Source organism: Calypte anna, chromosome 17, assembly GCF_003957555.1.
Source record: "Calypte anna isolate BGI_N300 chromosome 17, bCalAnn1_v1.p, whole genome shotgun sequence".
Classification (NCBI taxonomy): Eukaryota; Metazoa; Chordata; class Aves; order Apodiformes; family Trochilidae; genus Calypte; species Calypte anna.
The window spans coordinates 5,174,371-5,186,390 of record NC_044262.1 but is presented as its reverse complement, the minus strand read 5'-3'; the positions used below and the strand labels follow the sequence as shown (position 1 = coordinate 5,186,390).

Sequence of the window (12,020 nt, the reverse complement as noted above, 5' to 3'; positions counted from 1 at the left end):
GATAGAGGGAACAATAACCCAAGGTAGGATTGCTAAGGGGATTAATTAGCTTTAGGCAAACTAACCACTATAATTGATGCAAATCTACATCTGCAGCCTGCTGAGACATTAGGTTGTCATCATCCACCTGCTCAGTTTACCAGTGTAGCAGAACCCAGCTGTCAGAATAATTTCTGGGTTGGTTTTGTTGGTTTTTTTTTTTTTCTGGATCTCCTTGAGCATAATTGGCTGTTTGTTCTTCTGTTGCTGAAAATGTTTTCTTTTTCTCTTTTTTTTTTGAACTAGCATTTCCACGATGGCAGAAAGGCACAACAACATATTGAGACTTGCTGGAAACAACTTGAAGCTGTAAGTAAAATCATCTTCAGATGTGACATTTAAGTAATTTTTTTTTACACTGTTTTCAAAATAGTCCAAGCATTAAGTTTGGAAAATGAGGGATGTGTGGATTAAAGCTGTAGAAATGGGATTTTTAAAACATTGCTGTCTTAAATACATTGGTAGCAAGGCTGTTTTAATAGTACATTTGGCTTTCTGTGGGATGTGTGTCTGTCATGAATAAAATCTCATTTGATAGGACTTGAAAAGTGTGCTAAGCATTGCTGGAGATGTAGGATCCCTAAGGGTCCTATTTGGATATTCCTCTGTAAGCTGAACAGCTTCCTACTTTGTGAATAAATTGGGTAAGCTCAATAGGTTCCTACTTTGGGAATAAATTAAATGGGGCCATGTCTAGAGGAAGGTGGTTTTTTCTCCAAGGGAAATACATTGGAACTGTTGTTCATGTGATGGATGAAAAAGGGGACTGGAAGTAGAGGAGAGGCTCAAGAAAGGGAACATTGCAGATGTGTGAATTGTAAGAATAGGGTGTTGGGAAGGGAGTGATTTTTTCTGTCTACATGAGCAGAATAATGGTAATATTGGTAGGATCAAGCAGTCTGAAGAACAGAATGAAAAATGGTTTATATTTTATATTTTTAAAGATTATTTTATATTGCAACATAAACAACGGAATCTTAAAATCCAAGTTGTTAGAGCAGATCAGTTGAAGGGCAGGGATTCATTTTAAGCAGCTTTTGAGCTCATGTTTTTTCCTTATAATGAAGGTTTCTGCTTTTTCTTTTCAGAGTAAGAGGAGGTTTGAACGGGACTGCAAAGAAGCTGACAGAGCACAGCAATATTTTGAGAAAATGGATGCTGACATCAATGTTACAAAAGCAGATGTTGAAAAAGTAAGCCAGAGGGTGGAGAGACTGTTTGCAAACATGGATGGGATGGGTTTAGTTCCTCAATTAAAGGATAAACCCTTCTGAGGCTTAGGGCCTCACTCAAGTCACTCTGGAGGTTAAATAAAAACAGGGAAATTTCTGCAGAACTCTGTATGTGCATCAAAATGCAGTCAGTAAGGTGTTATCTGATTTGACCATAGCTGACATGACTCTGTATGAGCTTTTCCAAGTCACCTTAAACTCAAACTCCTGCTTGTGGGATGATTGAGGTTGTAAGGGCTCCCTGGGGGGTGCTTGTAGTTACTCCAGGGTGTTGGTCCTGTGATCCTTTTGAGGAACACTCCAAACCTGTCCTGGTGTCACTGCCTGCACTGAGGCATTGCCAGGATTATTGTTTTATCCTGGTTGCAGCAGGACAGCTTTTCCTGGTGTGCAGAATCCAGGAATCCATGTCTGTGGCACGTTACTTTGATTTATTTCTCAGTTGGTGTCTGGCTGCAGTTGCCTGGGGTTGTGATAGAGCTGGAACTTAAGGAAGAAATGGAGAGGGACAAAGTGTGCTTAAATTGCCTCTCTTTTTGGTGTTACACATCAAAATGCAGTAATATGTGTCAGAAACACCATATTATAATGTGGAAGGGCAGTTTTGTCTTCCCTGAGGTTGTTTTCTCTAGGTAGGAAAAGATGTTTGTTGTGTTGGTGGGGGTTTTGTTGGGTTTGTTTGATTGTTGGATTTTTTTTTATTTTATTTTATTTTATTGGTGGTTTGTTTTTTTTTTTTTTAACAACAAAGAGAGAGAAAGGGGTCACCAAAAAAAGCTGAAGCTTAAAATACACCAAACATTTTGTTGCAGGGACAGGAAAGGAAACTGAATTATAGGTAAGGAAGCTTTTCTAGTCAAAGATAGCCCTTGTGAAATGTGACTTTTGCCCTTCCAGAGGTTTTCTTCATTCTATTCTCAGCTCATTCAGTCCTAGAAAGCTCTCAAATACAATTTTTTTTTCTTTAGAGCTGTGGGATCTTAAGATGTTTTTAGTATGCTGAGCAACATCGAGGTTGCATAGAAGAAAAATTCCCTTAAGTGCTGTTGCATATCAAAGGAAAAAAAAAACAACTCTCTGGTCTTGTAATGTGTTTGGGTATTATTTGTATATTCACCAGGCAGATTTGATCCTTTGTTGCCTTCTGGATTTGCCAGGGCATTTTACAGCTGAATGGATGCAGAGGATTGTTAGGGATGTAACACCACACATGGGGTTTTCTGTCAGAGGGGGGATCATCTCTGCTTTATCTGTATAAAGTGATTTTAGAATATATTTTTTTAGTGGATAAATTAGGACTTGCCCTAGTTTTCTTTTCAGAGCCATGTCATAGGGCTACAGAGACATGGCTGTTTCAAACAGAGGGCTGAACCTCCTCACTTTTCCATCCCTTTGGAAGGTGAAATATTCCTGCTCCATCAATCTGATAGCATTGGGTAAATTCTGGGGAGCAATCCCTACCCTGTGAAATGAAGCAGAGGGGCTTTTCTTTTAAATTTTTCTAGTGGATTTTTAATTGTATCTATTTGGATATGATTTAGTGCAAAATGGGGTTCAGTGGTATCTAGAAAGAAAAAATAAATTGAGTTGTGTGTGTTGGCTGAACGCAGGAGAAGGCATTGGTTGGGTTTGTAGTCAGTCAGAGGGGTAGATGGAGAAGGAAAAGGTTATCAAAATGAGTGGAATGTGAACTAATATTACTGAACAGAGGGAGCAGTGTTTTCCAAGTGCCTGTGTTAAGCTGGGTTTATCCATGGCAGGCTGTGAATAATTCCCTTTCTCTGCCTCCCTCTGCCCCTGGGACTGCTCTTGCGTAACTCCGGGTGCAGAATGGGAGATTTGTTCAAGCACCCCATGGTGTTGGGGCAGATCTCACTGACTTGCTCCAGGGAAATGCAGAAACAGTTCAGCTTCAGATGAAGCAATGTGATGACTTTTTGCCTCCTCCTCCTCCTATTCCACTGGTTCTGATTTCCCTCCTTCCCTTCTGGCTCCGCTGCTGTGTTCTTGTTCCCAAAAGCTCCCAAAAAAATCTTTCTTACCAGGAAAGCAGATGATTTGTCTGTGTTCAGAGGTATTGATATTCACTTGGGTGCTCTCCAAGCAATGGCATCAGTTGCCCTCATTTTTGTTTTTGCAGCTTGAGATGGACACTTTGGCAGCTCCAGCTGGTACCTGCAAACAGGAGCAGGCACCAGAGCTATTTTTTGCATCATGCATTATAGAAGAATGGGATTAAGATTCTGCAGTGATCCCACTGACACATGCAATCAAAAGAATTGCAATATCTTAATGCACCTAATGGGAAGCTCTAAGAGGCTCTGGAATGTTCATGTCCCTCAATCCTTCAGTCCTTGTGGCCTTTGACAACTGCAAGAATTTCTGTGGCAGAGCTGCCAGCACCTTGCCTAAGGGATAACTCTGGGTATTACAGTTTGCTGGGATGAAGCAACCAGACCAGTGGCTGAGGAGCAAATTGGGAGTTCCTTTTCTCCTTATTTTTTTTTTACAAAGGGCCTCAGGTGTGTGCTTAGAGGCAGAGCTGGATGTGCAGGATGGGGGGGATCTTGCACCTGGTCCAAGCTGCTCTGTAGGACCAGCTGAGATTTGCAGAGGGCATGTACCCTGTGTGATGGTGTCAGAATCAGAGAATCATAGAATTGGCTGGGTTGGAAGGGACCTCAGAGCTCATCAAGTCCAACCCTTGATCCACTCCCCCCGTGGTTCCCAGCCCATGGCACTCAGTGCCACATCCAGGCTCTTTGGAAATCTCTCCAGACACGGAGAATCCACTACTTCCCTGGGCAGCCCATTCCAATGCCTGATCACCCTCTCCAGAAAGCTTTCTAATCTCCAAAATAAAAAGAGTAAAAAAATAATAAGAATAAAAATAATAAGAATAAAAAGGAACAGCGTGGCCAGCAGGTCCAGGGAAGGGATTCTGCCCCTGTGCTCAGCTCTGGTGAGGCCACAGCTTGAGTCCTGTGTCAGTTGTAAGTTTGAAATAAAAATGACTCCAAAATTATCCAAGCTTATATCCAGCATTATTATTACATTCCTCTCTTGTCTGCCCAATCCTATGTTAATTAAAAAAAAGTGAAAAAAAAAAAATTGATGTTTCTCCTACTGTGCTGACTCTATATTTTAGATATAGTGGTCTTTGGGTGATATAGTGATATAGTGGTTGGTTTGCTTTGGTTTGGTTTTTGAAACTGAGAAACTGAAGGAAATAGAAATAGGGTCAAGTTTATTTAAATCTTTAGGAGATTTCTCCAGTGCTCTCTGATTTTTCAGATCAGGTTATGTCTGCTGTGTCTTGAGAGTCCCAGAATAGCTTAATATCTGCATAAAGACATCACACCACATAATATCATTAATTTTCTGGTCTGCAAATCAGCTAGAGAGAGATCTTGACGTTTCACATTTAAAGTTTAATTCTCTCTTTTTATCTGGTTCCCTGGGTGCTCACTCTCCCTCCCCACAGAGGACCTGGTGGGTCCATGGAAGAGGACGATGGAAATGGTTCCATTGCCTTGGATGAGCTGAATCCCTGGCCAAGTCTTAAGACATTGATGTAGAAATACCACAGCTTGGAAAGATCCTTGGAGGAAGCTGATTCCTGCCTCTGCAAACACAGTTGTGTTGTCAAGTGGGAAATAAACTGATTTTCCAGCTCGGAGGCTGCAAGATGCAAATATCTTCATTAAGAATTGAGGCATTTTTACAAAGTAGGGTGTTCTGAGCTACTTGGGCTCTGGGGGAAATCTCTGTGTTTCAGCTCTGGTCTGGACACAGGGTTTACAGCATCCTTTACAGCAGGCAAGTGTCCCTGGAGCTGGATGCAGGGAGCATCCCTGAAACTCCCCCAGCTGAACCCAAGGGATCATTTCCAGCTCAGTGCTCTGTTGTGGCAGGTGCTTTTTGGTTTGGTCAGGTAAATCTGGCAGCAGTCAGCTCTGCAGCACAGCCTGAGGCTCTGTGCCTGCCTTGGGGCTGATTTTTCAGGAGATATTTGAGTCTCAGTGGGGTTTGTTCTGCCCTCTCCTCCCACCCACCTCGAGGCTCCCACTGCCATAATCAACTCCTCAGCATTTTGGAAAATGCAGAGCCATGGAAAGGTGATGTTAGGAGGTGGTTGTCATTAATGTGGTGACTACTTATGTAGAACAGCTCCAGAGGCTTTGCTTTTCCTGGGCTCTGCTGGGAATCAATAAAAGTGGTGAAATCCCCAGGCAGGGTGCCTGAGGCTCAGGCCTGAACACAGGGCAAGAGGTGCTTGAGCATTTCTTGTCTGAGATAATTCTTGTTTAGATATTTCATAGGGTTTTCCCATGTGGTGGGGACTTTAACAGTCTGGGTTTAGGCAGCTGCTTTTTTTTTTTTGCTCCCCAAATGGAGCTGCCTGACCCCCCTGGGTGCTGTGACCTGGGTCTGATTTCCCATCCATCCAAGTGCAGTCATTTCTTGGTAGAGTAATTTAAGGCCATTAGATTCACACTTTGTATTATTTCTCTGGGTTATGGAGACCCTAATCTCCTTCCTGAACTGCTTCCTTCCTAAGGGATGATGTAGTGTGTGAACAGAGGGAGTCCCTCAGGATTTGCATTTCTGGAGGAGTTAAGCCATGTGTAGAGCCTGGGCTGGGACATGGGGCAGAGCAGCTGTTTCCCTGTTGGAATCATGACTAATTTAGGGGTTTTGATTTCCAGTCAATGAAGAGTTAATTACTGGAGCAGGAGTGGCTGGAAAACTTCCTAAATATCCCTGTGTATCCCATCCATACCTTTATGTGTGGGGTTGAGATGGATGAACAGGATCACCAGGCAGTTTTAGTGTCTGCAATTAAATGCCAGAGTTCTGTAGTGTTCTACTGGGATATTTAACAAAATTCCTTCATAAAACAACTCTGTGGGGAGCCAAGTTGCTAAAGGAGCAAACAAATCAGGGGGCATATAGGGGAGATCAGGTTTTGAGTTAAAGCTCAATCATTGCTTGAATCATCTGTACCAAACCCAGAGTTTTGCTAATGCAAGGGGTGCTGTGCAGTTGGGAAGCTTGTTTGAAGTTCTGTCAAAACACTGGAACAGATTTCTTCAGCTATTTAAGAACTGAGGGGAAATAAAGCTGAGATCTCAGGATTGAGCTTGCTGGTTCTAAGTTGTTCAGTTTAAGCAAATTTGGACCCATACAGCAGGGTTTTAAGGCTAGAAATTCACCCTGCTTACTTAGGTCAGGCCTGGTTATCCATTCTGCATTGCCTGTGTTTGTAAATTCTTTCTGGGAGATAACCAGAACTGTGCCCAGGATTTGAAGTATGAGCTAAGCTCTCTATTACCCAGCCCTAAAATAATTTCCATTATTTATCTTCATTGCTTACACACTGGAGAATACTTCACTACTTAAACACTTTGCTTATGTTAGTACAACTAAACAGATCTCCAGAAATCATTTAAACATTTCTGGCCACTTCTTCTCTTCTCACCTCCTCCTCCAAGCCCACACAACCTTCCACCCACTGTGTGCACCCCACTTTTTTTTTTTTTTTTAAGAAATTTTTAAATATCCTTGTAGAACTGTGCCTTTCTCTGGGCTGTGTGGCAAGCTCCTGGCTGACAGCAGGAATTTGAAGTTTGGTCACCCAGGGAGTTGGGATATTTAATATTTGTGAGAGGGAGGCAAAGGTTTCTCTGCAAGGCTCCAGAGCCTTGGGACAGGGTGCTGAGAAGCTCTGCCCATGGCAAGGTGGCACTTGATGCTCTTCTTAAATCTTCTGGATTATTTTACACAATGTTTAAACTGCTGTGAACACTTTTCAGACCAAACTGAAGCATCTGATGGGATGTGAGAGGGAAGAAAAAGCACTATACTGGTTTTATCACTGGGAAATACACTCAGGTTGCTGCAAGGGAAGTTTGTGGCAAATCCTAAGAGCTGTGCTAGAGCTTTGTGCTTGCTGTGTTCTTGTCCCAGTGCCCATCATGTGTCCACCCTTCTCCTTAGAGCTTCAGTGGGGTTTTGTTCCTGTAGTGCATCTCTTGTGAGCACTCCTATAGTCCGGCAGAATCATGTGGAATGATAACAATTCCTTGGATCTGGGGATGAAGATTTTCCATCCCCTGTCAATGGTTTTGCTCATTGGTGTGAAAAGGATTTCAGGGACCCCCAGATTCTAAATATTTCCCCCCATATCTTCTAATGCTAGTAGTAAGGATTTTTCTTAGGGTTTTCTTTTGTTTCATTTTTCTCTCCCTACCTGTTTCATACTCCTTGCTCTCCCCTCTTGCTTTCAGGAAAGTTTTTTGGTTTTGTTTTTTTTTTTCTTCTTCCCAGTTCAGAGAAACCAAACTGGTATTGTCAAGAAGGAAATAATAGAGCTTGATTTGAAAGCTATTGAAATCAAAAGCCTGAAATCCTGGCCCTGGTTTTGAAGTCCATGGCAGGATTCCCACAGTTATTAATGATTCTGCAAACACTGCCAGCATTGCTGTTCCCAAGAGGTGCCCCTCTCCATGTCATGATAGTGCCCATGTCGTGATAGTGCCCATCACAACAGAGAGCAGCTCTGCCAGGCTGTGGAGGGAGGAAAAATCTGCTGGAAAATCTGGGAGCAATTGAAAGCATTCCTGAAATTGGTGAAGTGTTTGAGTCTGCCTTTATCATTAAGTTATTTTGAAAGGGTTGAGGAGGGGGGGACAGGGGTGATTTTTTAATTTATTTTTTTTTTTTGTGTGTGTGTTTTAGTCTGATCTTGGGTTTGCCAAAGGCAGATCTGTGTTTTGGCAGGCAGTGGCCTGGCAGTGATGCATCTCACATGCTGTCTGGGTTTCAAAAAAAAAAAAAAAAAGGGTGAGGGAATGGGAGAATAGAGAGAAAAAAGAAAATGACACCAAAGTTTAGACTGGAAACTGCCATTCTGGACAAGAGCGACTGCTGAAAAGTTGAACTGTTCCACTTAGTGTGGCCCAGCTGAACAGCAGCCAAAGCTTTTTTTCTGCCCTTTTCAGTTATTCATATCACTCCCACCATAACAGCCTGGAGGAGCTGCCTTTTTTGTCTGTGTAAACCCAGAAGACAGTGTGTCTATTGACCTCTTGCTGGTTCTGGAATGTGTCTTCAAAAATTGTTCTCAGCAAAATACCCTTCATTCTTTGCTGGGGTGCAGACTGAAATGGCAGAAAGACTTCTGAAAGATTTCTCCTACACTTAATTCCCTGATGCCTTTAATTTCAGATGGGGTTTGGGGACAGTAGGTAGCAGGTAACACTTTACAAACATTTACTGGGATTCTCTGAGATGCAGCAGGGAATCAAAGCATCTTGCAAACATTTTCTCACCTTTTCTCATTTCTCTATTAATTTTTCCTTTTCTGACTGCTGGTCAGAAGTATAAAATATCTCCCTAACCTGGGTTATGTCAGAGTAAAAGGTCAGCTTTTTTTATAATTTCCTATATAAGGAACAAATAAATAATTCTGCAAGTTCTTCAGTTGTAAGATTTTAAAGAACTGGTGTCCTCCCCTGGTATCAATCACTTAGGCTGAAGCTGCCATCTCTGGATTTCTGCTGGAGTCATTTAAACGTCTGGAACAAACATCTGAGACTCTTTGGAAGTCTGACTTTTGGAGCTCAGTGCTTAGGTAGAGCTGCAGGAAATGTGGTTAAAATAATCTTGAGAGAATAATGTTTGTTTTTTCCTGCTACCTTGTAGAAGAGAGAGAAGCCAGGGCATGTGTTGCCATTTGATCTGGCTCTTAGTGGTTTTTCTCAAAAGTTAAGTGCTGTTGAGGCCTGATATTTTAATTTTTTATCTTTTTCAAGTACTGAAGACATCCACAGTTCCACCAATTTGTCCAAAATCAAAGCTTCTGAAGTGACTCCTGCCCTGCATTGTCCCTCGTCAAGTAGCAAGGTTGTCTAAAGGATGGGAAAAAGATTGGTTTTGATTCTGTTTAATGACATCTCTGTCAGTTCTGTAAGAGCAGAGGTCATATTTAATCAGCTTTACCTGCTGTTAGTGTGCTGGTAGCTACTTCAGTCTATCAGAACAACACTTTGAGTTTTCTTTCAGGGTGTACAGAAACCCCTCCTGGTGTGACTGTCCTTAAATCTTTCTGCCATGGCAGTGGGGACATGAAGTGTCCCTGGATGCTGCCTGCAAGGTCAATGTAATTAAAAAATATTACAAAAGCAGCTTTGGATGGGTAGGGGCAACCTGCTTTTCTTCTCCCCACAAACCCCTCAAATCCCTGTCCCCTTCTAGGCTTTTTCATGAAGCTGAAAGGTGACCTCGTTCTTCATTGCTTTCAAAAGGGGGTTTTTTTTTTTTTTTTTCTTCATTCTGAGTTACCTAACCATGGCATCTCTTACAACTGAGTAACCCTGCAGTCTGTAGAAGATCTGGATTGTGGTTTCACACATGGTGCTGGAAATGTGAGCCCTTGCTCAGTCATCTCTGCTCAGTTACAGGATAAGAGTTGAGTGAAAGCTGCAGTGCAGAATCAACCTCTTGGAGCTGAAGTCAGGATCTGAATTTCCAGAGACCAATTATTCCAAAGCCTTTCCTCCTGAAAATTACTGTTCAGAGCAAATATTTTAACATTAACTCTAAGCAGCCCCCCCCAAAAATACCTTCTGAAGCTGTTTGTATGCACAAGTGAGCAGTAAAGAAGGCAAAAATGTATTTTGCTGTAAAGCTTGACTATAAATTACTCCTGAAACAGCTCCTGTGACTCTGTGTAGCTCCAGGCCACTGCATCCATTACTCTGAATGTGAAACTTCAGGTCATCCACTCATTTTTCTCATTCCATGCTTCAGCAGAGTGCTGGAACCAGGCTGGGCTATAAAACAACCCTGTAATTTCTAGAAGTGATGATGTTAGAGTGACACAGTCAAATGAAGTCATGAAAAAAAAAGCAAGGCTTTTTAATTTACGTTTTTATTTTAAGACCCCAATACCTCACTGGAAAAATATTTCAACTGTTTGAAGCTTGCCAAATGCATGAAATGGCCAGAAGAAACAAAACATCACTGAGGCTCTCATACAGAAATTCTTGGGTTTGGAATGTACCCAATCTTACTCATCTGCTGCCTCCTCTTATTTGGGGCCAGTTAAGATAATTTTGGAACCTAAACTTCTCCTCCTGTATGTATTTAACTCAGAGTTTGCTCAGATCTGATCAGTGACCTTGCTCATGAAGATGAACTCTGCTTTTATGTTCTGGGGATCTGCCTGGGATTGGGAATAATGGATTTCTTGTTTTTCTGCTTTAACAATGGAGTCGAGGAGCAAATTCCTGAGTTGCACTATTGAAAAAAAAATATATATTTATAAAAAAAGAGACAGCTGTGTGAGTGGGACTGGGGCTGTTGTAGAAGTCAGCTCAAACAATGGGATGCTCTTAGGTAGATGAAGAGAAAGAGCCTCACAAATGGATCTTGATCTGTAGCAGCTGGGACAAGAAGGGGTTGGGTGACAGTGAACATCACTCTTCCAGCCTCTCCATGCCTGACTTTGTTTTGCTGCTAAATTTTACAAGGCTGTGCTGTTCTGCACTCCCATTTAATGGAGCTGTATATGAGTGTGTGGGTGATAAAGTTTAATAATCTGGGCAGAAAAATGATTGATAGTGCTTTGTGAATTTTCTGGAGTTAGGCATGAATCCTCTACAGGAGCCCTGGGGGGGAAACAACCCAACCCAAGCTGAAAGTCTTTCTTTTCTTGGGCTGATTTATTTCTTTGGTTCTCATTGCAGTCTTTCCCATTTGATGCTGGTGTTTCAGGTCCTGTGATGCACTCAGTGCCTGGCATCTTCTCATTGTGCTTGAGTTGGTTTTGTAGAAAACCTTTGAAGGGGATCTAGGAAATTCCTACAACTGTGATTGCAAAAGAAATAGCTGAAGTGAGGTGAAATAAATGATTAGGTGAGATGTGTGAGCTGCACGAATGGGGAGGGAAGCCTGTGTCTTTGCCAGCTGAGATTTGAAACCTTCTGGCAGAATTTACCTTCCATTTCTGATTACTAAAATGTTCCAAGATTTGGAATTCCATGGCTTTATTGTCAGGAAACTATTGTCTGCTTGGAACACTTCATAGAATAACCCCCTCCTGAGCTGGTTTTAATGGGAGCCCACTTAGAATATGCTGAAATTACTTGTTTTCCCTGAAACACCCCAAAGTGCTTTAAATAATTATTAAAGCAGCCTTTATTTTCTTAAAGGGGTTATTCCAAAATTGAGGCAGTAATGGAAGATAAAACTTTTTGATCAGAAGGGATTTCCAGCAAGTGGATGAAGGGCAGGAGATGTGGGTGGAAGGAGAAGGAAGAGCAGCAAGGAAGGAAAAGGCAACAAAAGCAGATGGGAAAGGCAGTAAGGGAATAATGTTGGGCAGGGAAAAAGATAACAGAAGGTCTCAGGAAGCAGAACTGGAAGGGAAGGGATCTGAAAATATAAAAGAGGTCACTCAGGGACAGATTGTTGTGCTGGAATGATGGGAGGTTGATTGCCCAGTGCTCAGCTATGCTGGGCAGCAAATCATCTCTGGGGTAAAAATAGGAAGGGAGTTTGGGAGTTTGTGTCTCAGCTGCTCCTCAGGCTCCCTTTTCCTTTTTAAATTTCATGCCAGTGCCATTCAGGGAAATGGAGATAAAGGACTTTGCAGAGAGCACAGGGGGAGTTAAGATGCTTTGTCATGATTTATGATAGCTCAGGCCATGGAGTGAGACAGAATTTGGGTGAGGTTCTTGTTCT

General features: G+C 42.1%; 1 protein-coding gene across 14 annotated transcripts in view; it reads left to right on the top strand.

Moving 5' to 3' along the window:
- The window catches only part of FNBP1 (formin binding protein 1), a 96,481-nt gene that overhangs the window by 46,773 nt on the left and 37,688 nt on the right, over window positions 1-12,020 (top strand). For all 14 annotated transcript variants that reach the window (XM_030461372.1, XM_030461368.1, XM_030461366.1 and 11 more), the window contains exons 5-6: window positions 286-348; window positions 1,128-1,232. In XM_030461372.1, coding sequence (XP_030317232.1) covers window positions 286-348; window positions 1,128-1,232 — 168 coding nt within the window. The remainder of the gene's footprint in view (window positions 1-285; window positions 349-1,127; window positions 1,233-12,020) is intronic.